Source organism: Tachypleus tridentatus, chromosome 6 (assembly GCF_004210375.1).
Source record: "Tachypleus tridentatus isolate NWPU-2018 chromosome 6, ASM421037v1, whole genome shotgun sequence".
NCBI lineage: Eukaryota > Metazoa > Arthropoda > Merostomata > Xiphosura > Limulidae > Tachypleus > Tachypleus tridentatus.
Window position 1 is genome coordinate 60430239 of NC_134830.1, and position 17692 is coordinate 60447930.

General features: G+C 32.1%; 1 protein-coding gene across 5 annotated transcripts in view; it reads right to left on the reverse strand.

Moving 5' to 3' along the window:
- The window catches only part of for (cGMP-dependent protein kinase for), a 62672-nt gene that overhangs the window by 20263 nt on the left and 24717 nt on the right, over positions 1-17692 (reverse strand). For 4 of the 5 annotated variants that reach the window (XM_076505110.1, XM_076505111.1, XM_076505112.1 and 1 more), the window contains exons 2-7: positions 9640-9806; positions 8615-8728; positions 8010-8115; positions 7238-7301; positions 5807-5884; positions 1986-2080 (exon numbers count right to left, since the gene is read on the reverse strand). In XM_076505110.1, the coding sequence (XP_076361225.1) occupies positions 1986-2080; positions 5807-5884; positions 7238-7301; positions 8010-8115; positions 8615-8728; positions 9640-9806 (624 nt within the window). Of the gene's footprint in view, positions 1-1985; positions 2081-5806; positions 5885-7237; positions 7302-8009; positions 8116-8614; positions 8729-9639; positions 9807-17107; positions 17642-17692 lie in introns of those variants that run through there. The other variant, XM_076505109.1, reaches the window with a different exon arrangement.

The following is a 17692-nucleotide window of genomic DNA, read 5'->3' on the forward strand; positions in this document are numbered from 1 at the left end:
TTTTGGAGTATCTAACATAAAATATTACTTTTATAAAATATATCCTAAATATTGTTTGGACATCACTTTCAATTGATAAAATAAGAGAAACTAATAAAGAAGAGAAAAAAAAAGTAAAAGGTTCAAGTATTGTAGAGTTTTATTTTATTACAAGTTACAGTTTTTACGTTAAAGACTTTCTTTAGAACAGGTACAATATTTCAACCACTAGTGTGATATTTTCCAAGTACTACTGATTGAAATGTGGTATCTGTTCTAAGAAAAACAACTTTAACTGTAAAAGCTGTATTTTGTAATAAAATAATACATAATCTGTAATTAAAGTAAAAACAAGACAATTAATTATCATGTTTTTTTTTGCATACACACAGCATTTCTTACACATAATTTCTCTTATGGATAAAATTGCTTAAAATAACTAATACTAAGACAGAATAATTACTTTGAGTCAAAATTAGTTAACTTTAGTTTCTTTGATCTGAAATTTCTTCTTTGACCCTTTTATACCCATTATTCAACACACTATCATCCTTCTATCTTATGTCAATGAAGTAAAAATAAAATATTTTCTGTCTTTCTTATTATGGAAACTACCTGGAGGTAATTCCTTTATTTTGTATAATAATTAATAATAACCATGATGTATTCATAAGATTTAGAAAGTTTCTAACTAAATAGACTATTTCAAGATTAGGAATGTAGAGTTTAAGGTAAAATTGAGGATCTGAGAGAATATTGTGTTGGATAGTATAAAGTAATCTGTTAAGCAGGAAACTGAGCTTACTCTCTTCACCCAATATTGTAAGCTTATAATTTCAAGTTACTTAATTTAGGCTTATTCTTCAAATTACCAAAACTTTTATTCAGCTGATTTAGCTTCCAGAGGTCACCATTAATCTGTTTAACCTTGTTTGTTGTGAGTCTAGAAAGTTTTTTTAAATAGCAAAATGTTAGGTAAAGGTGACAGTGATTTTGTGTTCAATGCATCTGTAAACATAACACAATGTTCATAATCTCCAACAGACACAATATTTCAAGTTAAAGTTAAATCAACTTATAAGCATATAATATCACAAATTTAAGACCAGCTGTTTCTTAGTTTACACAATTAAATTCAAGGTGCCAGTAGCCCCAACTGTAATATTTACTAGTTCATTCTGGACAGATTCTTTGCTAGATAAGAAGTTTCTTCAGATGAGACAACTTGACAAACATGACTATACTGGAATTTTAATGTCTGTATAACAGTAAAAGTAATAAAATTAAGGTTCAGTCACTTTCTTAACTTCCCTATATGGTTTAGAATCTCTCCTTCCATTGCATACAACTCATTCCTTTTATTTAACAGTTCTTGCACAATGTCTGGGAAATCACAGTGAATTGTGACTAATGGAGTGACAGCATAATATTACAACAGTAACATCTCCAGCCAATTTTCTAGTTATTTCCTAATATATTTTACAATTAAATTAAATGGTAAAATAATACTACTACTTTAACATACATATAAAAGGGACAAACACATTATATAATTATAATTTTTGAATACTTTGAAAAGGCTTGAATTATTTCATGAAGATGAATGACCACAGATTGCAAAAATGTTTAGTGAATCTACAGAAGCATATTTGTTAAAATCAGCTGTTTATGTGGTTTATGCTCTAAAAACACCAGTTGTTTATTCAAACTCAAAGTTTTATCTCACAAAAAATTATATCAGTGATTTGTTACATTAGCATAAACAAAAACAAACAGTAATTCTTTACACCATAATTTTTTTTTCTAGTTTTCAGTTACGTTAGAGAATGATTTAGTTAGAGAATAATTTAAATGTAACTTGTTCCTAATCTCAACACATTTTGTGTGTTTGGCTACTTTAGTTTGTATCATTGATAGTTCTTTTTTGATTTACTTTTATGAATTAATAACTTTAATTAAGCACTTTGAGTCAACTATTTTTTTTATCACTAAAACTTTTTTTTTACCTTTGGAGTGCTTTTTCACCAAAGAAATCACCGAGCTCTAAAGTTCGGATAAACTTTTCTTCCTCTAATTCTGGAACCTTCATAGTTACTTTCACCTGAGAATTAATTTTTTAAATATTAATTCCACCTGTAATTTTCTTAAATTATCTATACTTACTAATATAATTCTGTTTCAACTGAATGCAACAGTACAGAAATAATGTCATAATATACAGTTTATTTGAAGTAATATGAAAAGTATTTTTACAATTCAAAGAACTGCTAAAGTTACCCTTCCATAACAAGAAACAGAATGCATCTTTAGTTAAGCAAATTGTAACAGTTTTTTCAAAATTTTCATACAGGTCTCCTGCATGCATCTAGTGGTACACCTTTGAAAAGTAGATGTAAAAGGGCCATATGTTTGCATTAATCCTCTAGTTTAGGCATCAGTTACTTAATAAAACTTGTGCTTATGTGATCCTGTTTTTGTTGTGTCCTCCTGGGGTGAAGTCATACTTATATCAAGTGGTTGTACAAAAACTTGTGTAAGTTAGTGTAAATAGAGGTTTATCTCCATTGAATACATCTAATGAGAATGACTGATGATGTAGATAATCTACAAATTGTGTAACATACCATGATAGAACCTTGGTCTGACAGTTTGGTATCATCACTATTCCAATTCATGTTTTTCACTACAATAAGTAACCAGAGAGTTCAATGTTAGATACAGATGCTGGACCAGCTCTAATGAAAGAACTGTGTCATTTGTGTAAAAATAAAAGCTGATGATTTTAGTCAATCATTCGTGTTTGCTTGTTTTCCTTTGCTATACTTATTTCTTTATTTCTCTCAGCATAGCACTTTTAAAATCTACTGTATAGCAGATAGTTGATACTTTTCTATGAATACCACAGTCATAAAATAATAACTATTGTTGCGGTTAACGCCACTTGCAGAAACTATGGAAAACTGATAAACCGTCATATCATTCAATCATTCATTGGGTGTGTGCCCAAGTTTTTCAAATAGCCCACTTAAAAAATAAAAAAATAAACATTTAAGGAAAAATAAACTTAGCATTTAATAGGTATGGATGATTGATCAAAAGTGTGCTTAGCTGCCACGATGAGCTTTAGAATGTTAAACATTAGCAGATTTAACCATGACATTAACAAAAACAATAAATAATAATGTGATAATCTTCTTTAACAATTTTTTGGTTGGCTTAGTCACTGAATATATGTTGTCATTGTTTTTTTTACACAAGTTGTTACTGTAACTTATAAATCATAAGTAATTATGCTGACAGGCTATTTCATTCCTGCCCCCAACAAATTTTGTAAAATATTCCATTTATTCATAAAAAAAAGGAAGAAAAAAAGCTAAATATGTGATGTATCAGATGATTACTTAATCATCAGAAATGGAGAGATGTAAACATAATATGGTCAGTCTAGAAAATTATAATGGGTAATAGAAAAAATCTCTTTCATCTTCAAAGGGGTGTGATTTTAATTATTTATTTGGCAGATGCATTGCTAATAAATGCCATTTTTTTAACAGTGGTTCAGAAATAACTGTGATAAGAGACCATACTTCTACTAACAGTGAAAATAAAATTATAACTATTGAAATTCACAACAACAGTAATTTTACACAGCTATATTTTTTATATATAAATTGTAAAATATTCATGAAAACTTGGTTAATGTTTATGGTATTTTTATTTTCTGTCATTCTTATTTTTGAAACTTGGTGGGAAAATATTCCAAGAAAAAAGGATATAGTTAATATTAATTTTTTATTATTATTTTAATAACAACTGAACAAATCATACAGGGTGACATAAAAGTCATACACAACCACAATATTTCTAAGGCTCATGCTTACCCATTACCATGCTTGTGTTTCAACAACTGAATTTGTTTTATTTTGTTACAATAATAAGCAAGGAAATTATTAACTTTGAAGGACAACCACAAGCAAGTCCTTGTGTTGAAAGTTAGCATGGCTTAGAAGTATACTGTTGGTACCTAACTTATTTGTTACTCTTGAAATGTTGAACTCACAAACACCAGCATTAAGTTCAAATAAAGTGATATTTCTTTCTTGGAGTGTAACTTAACTGACACGACATGTAATTAATCTGTTTCTTTTATTCTAAATACCATGTACATATATATAAAAATACTCTCAGTCTGTTATATGAAAATTATCTTTCACAGAAATTATGTACAGCAAGCAGTTCACAAGTAGACTGCAGCAAGCCTAGTTCATTGTATGGACATTTTGAGATACTCATAACGTTTCAAAATTGAGAATAAAGATTTCAAAATTATCTCAAAACATCCATGTACAATGAACTAGACTTGCTGGAATTATATATCATATAATATGTCACCTACACTACACCAGTCATATCTAGTCCTGATGAAGCCTTTTGTCCTAAACCAGTGTTTATTGAGCCAGCTGAGACACAATAAAAGTAGCAGTGTCTATATACTACTTGTATCATCAACTTTCATGAATAGTAACAGTTATGGTGTGAACTAGATCATGTAAGTCAGTTGTAATTATTATCAATTCTAATTTTAGGGCAAGTACTAATAACACAATATTATGTAAGAGTAATTATAAAGTAAAACAAGTTAGCTACTTAATTCAATGTCTTCTGAATAACTGGTTGATTTGCAACTTTATAATCATCCAGTAAGAATAACATAAATTTTTATTTCTTTTGAATATTTACACAAAGACTGCCTGCACTAGCCATCAGTACTCACCAACTACTACTTTAGTAAAATATTAAGAACTGACCATCATTCTTAACACCCATGGCATCAACCTATAGAGCATGATTTTATGGCAACAGAATGAAAACCATAGAACCCCAAATTAACAGTCTAGTATGCTAGATATTAGACCATGCCAATCTAGTATACAGACACAAATTGACCTAGTGAGACACACAGAAAAATTCTGGTGGGTCTCTCCTAGAAAATTACATAATTTTGTTATTGTTATGACAAACTTGTCAGCCTCTTCTAGCTTATTTTCTGGTAAAATTTTAGAATCCAGTCTGCCCCTTCTAGTATGTAAAATAGTTTTATTTTTAATAGAATATAAAGGTCATACTTGAACACATGCATTATTACTTGTAAAAGTCTCACATCTATAGACAGTCATAATCTTATCTACTAGAACCTTTCAATATATAAAAAAATTTTCCACTATGGCTGGTTAACTTCAAGAAGATCAGGCAGAACAAACCATGCATACTGAACATCCCTCATTTCATTCTAAATGTTATTGAAAATAACACACACACAAGATATTCAATCCCAAAACATCTGGTGATAAACTCAAAACAGAGAGCATTAATTTTTAATGTACTTGTAAATGAACTAAAGAGAAGGTATGAGAAAACAAAAGGATATCTTTACACTGAGAAAAAGATCCACAGTGGGCAAGAATGATAACAGAAGAATGAAACAGTTATGCTCGTACAAACACAAAAAAATAGTACAATGATAAAAAAAGAAAAAAAAATCAGTTTAAATGTCTTTATTAAGCTTCTGTTTAAATGGTTGAATGTGATTATAATAATCTACAGGGCAGAATAAAATTCTTCCTTTAAAGAAAGGTTTGAGAAACATCAATCTAGTTCCAAAATAATCATAAAGTTCACTAACTTTAAAAAGATCTGATTCTGCTATAGAATGTTAGTCTTAACAGACTTCTCAACCTACCAGTAAGAGATCTTGAAAAGTAATGTGTACAGGAATCTTTTGAATCTATAATATTTGTTGAATAGATGAAAAAGTTAATAAAAATACCTTTCCCTTGCTGATGATAAAGAAAGTGTCTCCTCTAGCACCTTGTCGAATAATGTAATCACCTTTCTTGTAAGATGTCTGTACAGAATAAAGTAAAACAACTGAATCAATACTAGCTTTAACTAGATTGCATTCACAACCACACTGTCAAATAAGGCAAAATATCAGAATGTGATAAGGGTGGTGGTTATTAAAATTTTCAAATATTGAGTAATTACAAAACATTATTATGTTTTACACAATGGTTTTCACTTTAAAGAAAGTTAGGATATTACGAAAATAATTTATTTTATGTGTTGCATAAATAGCTTTAATTGAAATAATGGTGAAGAAACTAATTCTCAATAAGCCTATCTAATTAATTTTATACAGGAACTTTTCAACTTGAATAGATTAAATAGTTAAACTACAGGTAACTGTGAAGTGATATTTTATTACAGAATTATTCTTACATTACTGAAGTGGTGTATGAACTTGGGATGGTGAAACTTCATATTATTGGGATAACTGATAATTCACTACAATCTAATCACTAGTTTCAGTTTTTATCTAAACATTCATTTATAGCATTAATTTATCATAGTTTAATGATTGTACTAGACCATCTTCATTAATGAGTACATTACTTTCAAATTCATTTAGTTCCAATCAACACATTATTTAACTAGCTTTGAAAATTCTGAGAAACCTAATCTGTAATATTTATATTTTAAACCTAAAATTTACATAGTCTAAAATATCACAATATTTGTTACAGTGGATAAACATCTTTACTCCATAGCTTTGTGTTATAAGCTCGAGTAGTAAAATAGTTTCTACAAAAGTTTTGAGTTTTTAGTGTTTTAAAAAACAAGTACTCAAAAGAACTACTTACAATCTAATATCCATGCAACGTTTTTCATCTTGCACTTTCATTTTAGGAACCATGTCAAGTTATTACTATTTATGCTAGTTATTGCAATGAATTGCAATCTTTGTTTTGTGAATAATGTTGATTTGGCCTCTTACATAACAACAAACCTACAACTCAGATTGTACCCTGGCTATGCCAGGCCCCAAAGTGTATTTTTACAAATTACTTTTATTAAACAGAAAACAATTACAGATTCAAATTGTGTGAATGGTTTGAATATATTCATTTATCAACACACTGAAAACAAACTTACAACTGGCAAAAACTACAAACCAAATGATATTGTAAAGCTAAAAGATAAGACAGTACCTGTACTATTTTTCAGTTGTAAGTAAAGTAGATGGTATTTTGATTGAAAATTTTATAGATCTTGAAAATTATCAAAATATTAAAAAAATGTTTTTCAAACTGATGATGAAAATCTGAAGAATATAAAAGTTACTACACTCCATGAAGATATTTTTTTTAAATCTTTACCTAAATGATGAAATACAATTTAAAAAAGAAGAAAAACTCACCTCTTCCAGAACATCAGCTATTTTGATCAAAGTTTCTTCACTGAGTTTTCTGAACGTTGGAACACTATAAAAATAGTACCAAACCACAAATATTCAAATCCTACGGTTTAACAAAATGTCTAAATTTTTGTCCAAGATCATCCAGCCTTCAAAATTACATTATCTAGAAATAAAACCAGTTATTACAGTGATTTCTAAACTTTTCTATCCTGAGTCATCTTTAAGTATAACCATTTTTCCTCACCCCTCTCTTCCCTTCAATCTGAGTGACAAATGTCACTCAGAGTCTAGTAATACCCACAAGAAATAATTCCTTGTGTGTTTCACATTTTTTTCCTTCTACCAATGTAAAAAGGATAAAATATATATGGGTCAATAATATATGTCATTTCTCACCAACCACATCCTTTTATTGGCCAATTTAAAATTTTTGTCATCCTAGATGATCAGCTTACTTCAAGACTGTTGTAAGTTATGCTGTGCCTGTCCTCCTCTCTTTTAACAGTATTACACACATACTGGAAACCACTGATACCTTTAACAAAAATGTACTTACTATTTCCCTATACAGGTTTTGCCATTAGCTAATTTGTTTAATTTTCTGAAAGTACATCACCTCAACAGCAACTTATTTCAGGATAACCGTTTTTCCAATTCCTTAATAAAATCCTAGAAACCTTTGTTCTTAGATCAGTTCCTTAGTCTCCAAGCATTAAAATATAAACTATCTATGAAAGATCTAAAGCATGAATATTTAAGTTTTTATAATCACCTTTTGAGGAAGTCAGTGTACTCAGCTTGTCGTATTAACCCTGTTCTCATCATAATTGTCTGGAAACACTGTCGCTCAATTGCCCAAAGTTTACAGTCCATGATGGCTAAATAGAAGCACAACAATGAAATATAACAACCATCATGTATAGGGCATAATTACATTTATTATACTTACTAGTAAATGTTGGATCATAATTTATTACACATTCATTCAATATGTTATGACAAGAACTGGTGATAAAAATGACTGTGGTAAAATCGTCTACATAGGTCGTAAGTTAAATGATTATAAGAAATCAATTAATAGCAGACTCGTTAAATTGAGACAGTTAATACCAAATACTTATACACAGATTTTAATTTAGGAAATAAAATATGAAGTTAAGCACATAAAAAAAAGTCTCTGCAAATTATAACCGAATTCAATAATAAAATACAGAGGGGCTAGAATTAAAATTTTAATTTGAAAAAAAGTAGATGTTGTACAAACAGCATTTTGGAAAATATATTTAAAAAAACATTAAATTTTAAAAAATAGTTAACTGATAAGCAGTTAGCTTTGTACACTGTTTAAAAGTTAATATAAGAAACAAAAACTCTTGCCTTTAACAGTGGCAGTACGGGTACAATTGTACAGAATAGCCAGCTCGCCAAAAACTTTGCCAGGTTGCAATGTACACAGAAATTTTCCATCTTTCGACACCTCTACTTTCCCCTCTAAAATGAAAACATATTTTAATGGCATTTATATTCAGTGTTATACACATTTAAAATAGTAAAATATACTTCAAAGATAATCAATTTTTGTTTTCAATAATTTGAAATTCCTTAAATTGCTAAACTGCAAAACTTCGTATAAATACTTTTCTGATAGGCAGAATAAAAAAACAATTACAGTTAAAATATTGATCTGTTGTTCTTCAAATTATTTGTATTTAATGTGTAAATCTGTGAAAAAGTTCTCACCAATCATTTAGGTAAAGACCTAAAATATCATTGGGTATGCAACCATTAATTTTCAGGACTTATAAACTCTTTTCATGGTATTCAATGAACACCTGTGTTTTGTTTCTCAAGTGCATCTTCTGTAACAAGTATTTTACTTTTATTAATGCAGATGGCGCGCTAAATCAAAATTATGAATTGTATGCTTATATACGAGATATTTTGCACATGTATTAGTGTTAAATACCGTTTAACCCTGCAACTTTGTTCCACACTAAATTTCATAATATTCATAATTATTATGTTAAATTCTGGGTTGTGACTTTTTGACACAAGTCAAAATTAAAGTAACGTGTTCTTCTTGTAGTGCTACTCAAATACTTGAATGTTTAATGTTTCATAGAAGAAGCCCAAAAGCCGTTTTTTGCATATAAATTTCTCAATAAGTGGGTTTCTGTCATCACTGAAAATAATTTCTGTTTAAAAAAGGACTTTTACTATTCCTTTATAAATCGTAAGGCGTGGTAATGACTGGGAGTAAATGTATTAAAACAATATTTTTAACATAAACTGATATAAATAATTTCTTATTCTTTTACAAAAATACTAGTTTTGTATTTTAAAAACACCTGAGCATTTATTCATTTACAATTATTAAGAAAAGAAAGAAAGAACATACTTACCTTCCATAACAAACACAACAGACCCTACATCCCCTTCTTTAATAATCAAACTGTCCTTAGCATACTCAATCGGATACATGCAGTCCGTAATCTCTCGGATCTGAATCATTTCAAGGTTTTTCATGAAATCATTGTCCGATATGGCTTGCTTGATTAACTCCTTTGACCTATAAAATGCGAAGCATATACTTCCCATCTCATATTTTAATAACTGATTGGGTTTCTTTGTTGTTAAGCCCAAAATTACACAATAACTAATCTCTGATGTGCTCATCGAAGATATGGAACTTTTACTTGTTTGTTGTTTGTTTTGTTTTTTAATTTCGCGCAAAGCTACTCGAGGGCTATCTGTTTTAGCCCTCCCTAATTTAACAGCGTAAGACTAGAATGAAGGCAGCTTTTTATCACCATCTACCGCCAACTCTTGGGCTACTTTTTTACCAACGAATAGTGGGATTGACCGTCACATTATAACGCCTCCACGGCTGAAAGGGCGAGCATGTTTGGTGCGATGGGGATTCGACTCCGCTACCCTCAAATTACGAGTGGAACGCCTTAACCCACCTGGCCATGCCAAGCACTCCGAGCTTTTTAATTAATTAACTTTTAAGTGTTATAGTTAACTACTGCTATTCTCATTATGAATACATATAAGTGAGCATGAGAAATACGGATACAATCTTTTTTCTTTTTCTTTTAGCTTTAACGAAAACTTGATCAACAAACGTTTCGTACAGTTATTACAGAAATTAAACACTTTATGAAAATACTTTATTTGACGATAGTGTCGTGTCACTGCATTTATCATAATTTTCTAGGTCAAAGTATGTTGAGACAAAAAATGAGGTAGATACTCCCAAAAAACAAAGAAAAGATTACGAGCAAAATATTAAAATAAACAATTATCTATGAATATCCTGCGGTTTTCGTGCACAACCATAATTGATGCACTGTATTAACAAATATTACTGCTAATGCTATTTAAGGTTTCGTTTATATTTTCCAACAAAATTATATACACGAACAGGTAGCCTTTCTGTAAACAAATGACGTCACGATTGCAGAAACCCATATCTAATTGCCATTGTGATAAGTTGTTAAATTTTCAAGACAACACAAGTGTTACTAATGTTTAGTATCTCTTGTGAAAATTCGTAAAACAAAAGAGCAGAATAGAATACACACGAATGCTTAACTCTGACGTAAAAGATAATGTGATGAAAGTACAAATTACTAGAAAATTATTAAATAACATGTCTCTCAGCGCTATTATAAGTGGGCAGGATGAAGAAAGCAAGCACTTAAACTGCGCTAAGGCCCCGACACGGCCAGGAGGTTAAAGCACACGTCTCGTAATCTGAGAGTCGCGGGTTCGAATCTCTATCACACCAAACATGCTCGCTCTTTCAGCCGTGTGGGCGTTATAAAGTTACAGTCAATCCCACTATTCGTTGGGAAAAGAGTAGCCCAAGAGCTGGCGGTGGGTAGTGATGACTAGCTAGCTGCCTTCCCTTTAGTCTTACACTGCTAAATTAGGGACGGCTAGAATGTTTAGTGACGGGATTGGAACCCGTAGATCCCGAGTCAAGCGCCCTAACCTCCAGGCCTTTCTTCCTTTATAGTGCATCCGCGCCTCAAAGTGTAAAGCGCAGTGTGTTTGTTTTTGCCATTAGGGGGCGCAACTTGCAGATCCTCAGTTAGTCACGTCAACCATTAGGTTAGATCTGTTATTTAAATAAACTACAACCCGACACATTTTATGCTCACGTAATTTCAATAAAACTTGTTAAATGTGGATCACAACAGGACACTGGGGGAAAAAATCCGAAAATAAAATTAAGCTGGTTGAACACCACCCATTTTTTTGTTGTTGTTGATCTTATAATGGTTTGCAGTTGTACAACGAACGTTACAAGAATAATATCCAAAACTATTTTATTTCTGAAGTTGCAGAAGCACTATAAACCAGTAGATTGACAACTTTTAATAAAACTCGAGTAAAATCCGTATTTTAGTTTAGATTTTTCTTGCCGTATTCTTCTTTGTTTGCCCATTATAGTATGTTTTTGCCACTCACGTTACGTGTGCGTGGTACACTATTGTATCAGAAGAAACAGATCACAGGTAGGAGTTACGGGCTAAGGAAATGTAGTTTTACTTTCGAGGCATGTTTTCTGACCTAATTTAGAACTTTATTATCTTAGCTGGAGGGACAAAAGCGATTATGTTTCGTTTATTAAGTAGGTGTTTCAAGGGTTAGAATGTTAACAGTTATTAAAACTTACAGTAAACAGCAAACTTTTAATTTACAATAAACAGCTGGATAGCCCAGTTTAGTCAGTAATGACTGGTGTAGTTTTAGACGTATCAAATAAGAGCAACATCGGGCTATCTGTTGAGTCCACCGAGGGAAATAGAACCCTTGATTTTGCCATTGTAATTCAGTAGACTTACTGCTGTACCAACGGGAGACTTTTCTTTATTTCACACCTAAAATTGGGAACAGAAATAATTAACTGCTCTTTTTGCGACCTCATCCCTAACTAACCTCAAAAACGTTTAAGTTTTTTAAGTTTAAGTTTTAAAAACTGCATCATAAATGTAATTTTTTTTTCCCGAAGTAAAACATCGTTAAAATAAAGAGGGCGTGAAGATGTAAATTTTCCCTCCAATAATAATCGCTTGTCAATTAAAGAAGATTTAGTTGCTTCTATTGGCATTTACTTAAAACGACTGAACATTACAATGATATTGTGAAAAATACAGTTATAACAATGATAGCCAACAAACTATTAGCTTACAATGTTAATTCTAGATTTTACTTAAGAATGAATAACATCTGGGTTTCCAAGGCTGACAAGGGCTGCGAAATTAATATCGAACAAATGTCCTTATAAAGATACAGATAAAAGTTAGAAAAGGTTCTATCACAGTTTTTATAATAGGGTGAAGCCTAATAAAATAACAGTATTCCAAAAATTGTTTAACCTCAGAGTCCAAGTTCAAGGAAGGTCCAGTTCAATCTACACTTTGATCAAGGTGTGTCACTGGGTTATACTTGTTTAGGAGAATTCCATTCCTCATCAATAACCCTGAACACAAGTTAAACCAGAGATATATGTGCTGGACCTGTGTCACAATGAAAAGTATCAAACATATTGCTGAAGTGAACATGCTTATGTGTGGCTATATAACGTGAAGGACTGAATAATGGCCAATGACACTATTGTTTCACTTCACCTATCCAGTGTATAGGATTTTCTGGTAGTGATTACCAAGCACGTTCACACCAACAGTATTTGAGAGTGAAAACTGTTGTCAAAATTATTTTGACCCCTAGTGAAAGAAAAAATGATTTATTTTGCCTTGTTTTTACTTCTTCAAAGAACTCCATGAAGTTGGTATTATGTTCCTGCACGTTGTGTACAGTATAGTTTCTTTGTCCCATTTGGCCACTAAATTTATTACTAAAATAAGTTTAAAATAAACTAATTATCATATTTGCATGGTAATGATTTTACATCCGCATTAAACTCTTAACCACTGATAGAAGTTTTAGTCCTAACATTATTGGCAGAATTTAGAACAAGTATTTATATAGGTTAATGGCTTCAAGATGATAATACGATTACATGTGAATATTAGATATTCAAATAATAATATTTTAAAATCACGGTGACTATAGCGTAAAGCTTTCTCCTCGTTATAAGTTAGAGAATCTTATTATTGTTATTCAAATAAAGTAAGACAGGATGATAAATGTGGTTTTTATAAAATGCATTGTAATGACGGTTTAAGTTATATCGGCCATATATGCAGAAGTTTGAAATTTAAGAGTTAAAAACCACAAAAATACTGAAGTCAATCATCAAACTTTGACAAACGTTTTGCAAGCATATCGCACATTCGATCAATTGTTATAATGTTCAGCTTCGTCACAATAAGTAATTAAATATTACAGAATATTTGGAAATCGTAAACATTTGTAGTGTTATTTTGGATAAAGAATTTTGTCCGGATATCACGGAACTTTATCTTATAAAAGTTACATGGTATTATGGGTAAGATATTTATGTAATACTTTGTTGATTTTATATGCGCGTGCACATATTTAGGTACACAAATCGTTTCTTATTGTAACTCCTTGATTCTCCTGATGGTGTCGCTGTAGGTCACCACCGAAACTATAGAGGGCGCTGTGGTGTGGCTTTAGTTCAATAACTTTTGTAGACGTATCATTTTTTAATTACTTAATGTTTAAATGGTTATTCAAAAGCTTAGTATTCTCCATATCCAACCGCCAACACAGATCCAATATTTTCTTTATTTAGTTGCGTCGGATCAACCCGAACTTATTAAAAGCGGTAACCCCGCGAGTCCCTTAAAAGACAAATCTCTGGCGTTGTATCTATCGAATTAGGTCAGTAGTTTACGTTCCCCACAAGTCTACTTTACACGTATCGTATCGTCTAACGTTTTGCAACATTAATTCTTTTAATCACTTATCTCACGTTACTGAATATAATGCTTTCTCATGTTTTCTTTACCTAGCGGCTCCCAATGAAAAAATAAGCGCAGATATTAATAACGCTCGTTATTACTGTTTCATATTTCTTCTACTAACAAAGTGCGCGGGCGTATTGGAATGTAATTATCGAAACTTAATGAGATTAGCTTTCTGCCTTCGCAGTTTTAAGTTGCACACAGAATTTCAAGCCACATGATTGTAGAAACTGTCATGCCATAAAGCTTCACTGCGCAACTTATTTCCACGACTGCTAATCGATTGATGCCCGCACAGCTAAAAACAATCCAACTAGTATTCCAAGTTTTATTATCATCTACAAAGGCTCGGAATTTGAAACAGAATTTTAAAAGGACGCATTACGAACAACGGAGAACACTACCATACAGTTTAAAACACTTTGTTTCTTAAATATTCTTTTTCAACGTACAACACCACGTGCTGTGGTGAGTGAGAGACAACTCAAAGCACCACACATTTCGTCGCGTGCAGCAGCGTAATAGCACGAACCACGAGCTGCTCACTGAGGCTTGTTCGTTTAGATCAATGCCACACTGTCTAGAGTGGGGGATTGAACCTAGGATTTTAGCGTCATAAGTCCGTACGCTAACCGCTAACCCGTAGCGGTACCTCACTCAGGTTAATGTTTAAGCTACGGAACATGATTGCTTTTATGTTTGTGTTTCTTTTAGATTTGGTGTTTTATTTGAGCAGAAACACAATACTGGATTACAAGTAGAGGCCCGGCATGGCCAAGCGTGTTAAGGGGTTCGACTCGTAATCTGAGGTCGCGGGTTCGAATCCCGGTCGCACCAAACATGCTCGCCCTTTCAGCTGTGGGGGCGTTATAATGCGACGGTTAATCCCACTATTCGTTGGAAAAAAGTATCCCAAGAGTTGGCGGTGGGTGGTGGTGACTAGCTGCCTTCCCTGTAGTCTTACACTGCTAAATTAGGGACGACTAGCGCAGATAGCATTCGAGGAGCTTTGCGCGAAATTCAAAAAACAAACAAAACAATTACAAGTAAATTAAGGAGGAAGAGGTCAAATGTACCTGACCCTCCTGGGTATTTAACAACATCAATACCCAAATACCGACACAGTGAAACTTGGAACTTGGAAGTAAATTAAAAAAAAAAAACATTTTCAGCTAAAAGACAAGAGGTGCGGAATGTTAAATTTCACGTTTTTAAGTTGTATATTTTTACCAATTTACAAAACATCTGAAGGACTATTTAAACCTGGTACAGTTTAAAGCAGCTAATTTTATTTTTTCTATTTACGAGCTTTAGAAAAAATCGCTTTTAAAGTATCTCCCAAATAAGTAAGTGGTAAATTTATTTTTTTATTCTAATGGCTACTCTAGTTTCATGCGTCAGGTGTTAGAGTATAGGGGCCGTTATAAAACATTTTAATCATTAGGTCACTTCAGCAGGGCGTTGAAAAACCATAGTATAATTAAAAGTCTGACTAAAAAGGTGTAGTTTTCATGGCACATCTCTAAATGTGTTTATTTATTGTTAAGCACAAAGCTGCACAAAAGGGCAATCTCTGCTGTGCTCATCACGGGTACTGAAACTCGGTTTTTAAAATTACAAGTCTTCAGACTCATCACTAAGCCACTGGAGGGCCACTAGTTATATACCTCAGTGGGAGAAGGAAAATATACATATTTTTATACAGACAGCTTTTATCGATACATTGACGTTATCTGATCTGTCTTCGTCAACAGTTGTGAAGTGCCCTTAGAAACGTAGCTAACTCGCCAGTTTGATTTCAGCAGTCTAGGGAGCTTAGCAGATTATTGAAATCGAATTCCCAATGTACGCTTCTCTTCTTCAAACGATTCTTTTGCAAAGTATATTTATACAATAGTTGTCATACTGACTAACACAATACGATATTTGGTTTCTGAACTTGTGTCAGTTTCACATCCACAAGTGCGATATCTTCTGTTGAACGTATACTCGTATAGCATGTAAAAAATCAAGTTCCCCCTTTCTGAACTTAAAATTAACAGAGTTAATCTCAAATAACTGACAAATGATTATCTTCTGTTGAAAGTGTATAGCATGTAAAAAATCATGTTTCCCCCTTCCTGAATTTAAAATTAACTGTTAATCTCAAATAACTGGAAAATTATTATAAAATCTAATTTATTTATTCTCAAAACGGATTCTATTTTTTTTAAAAAAACCTATTAAAAGTCACAATCTTTAAATGTAACAATAACAATCGAAGATGGTCACATTTAGTTTCTCACAAGGAGCAGTATACCTTTAACCTATTAGGAGTTAGTGGAAACTGCGATTATAACCAGAAATGCAAGCTACATTCAATGACGAATGAAACTACAAATCCAAGATTAATTTTAGTACTGTAATATATTTTATAATTTCAAAAAGTCGTGTGTGATTTTACTTTGAATTCGATTCACTCGACACTTAATACGCAGAGCAATCACGCTGCGTGTTATTACAAACTATATTAGACACAAACACAGTCTCACGTAACTTTTAAAACCTAACGCGATTGTTACGAACTGTTCTCTTCGTGTATACAGGAAAAAAACAAACGTATTTACTCGGGTCGTCGTAATTCTAATTTTCACAATGACTGTCTCATGTATATAGTGGCAAATAAGAAAACTATTATTCAGGTAAGTCTAATTTTATTATTACGTCAAAATAAGATTAGAAAATAAAATGTCCTCAAGTCCTAAGTGTATCCTACGAGTTCGTAGCCTCACCATTTGCACACACAAAAAATCAAATATGCTTACAATGGGCAAATAAATTATACCAAAACAATGCTTGATTAAAAACAAAGTTACTTGAGTCAAACACGTGTACTGTTCATTGGCATTAAATGTTTATATCCATCTCTATAATCAAGATGGGCGTTACACAAATGAAATACAATAGCGCATCTACTTGTACTTACCATTGACTTTTGGGAAGTTTTCTTAACACAGTCGTATCGAGATCAAGTGAAGCTGGCTCGGCCGATATTGCCAAACGTTTTGTTCGGGTCTCGCAGGTGTGGTTTGAGGATCCACTATTCTTAAACTCACAATGACATCTTGCACCACACTCATTAACTTGATTGACCAGTCTCATGTGCTGGGTCATTTGACGAGTTAAAGGTTTCATGGCCACACGGAACTTGTCCAATTCCGCTTGGAGTTGCTCTATGACCTTGTTTCTGTGCTCAAGTTCTGCTTCTAACTCATCAATCCACGCATCTCTTCGGCTTATTTCTCCCTTCTTCAATTTCAAAGCATGTTGGAGTTCTCGAATCGTTGCCATCTTCAACAAAATTCGCTTTGTGGTTCTATTTCTTAAATGGTCTCGATGAATTTACAACTCAAATAAATAGTCTTCCAGCGTAGAATGATTTTCTAAAGGAATAACTCACATTCCGCGCTTTGCGAGTAACTTCACGGGTAAACACCGGAAGACAGAAAGATAAACATTTTCATGGTGTAAGTAAAACGGTAGCTCCGCGTTTTATAAATCAGTTCCTGGA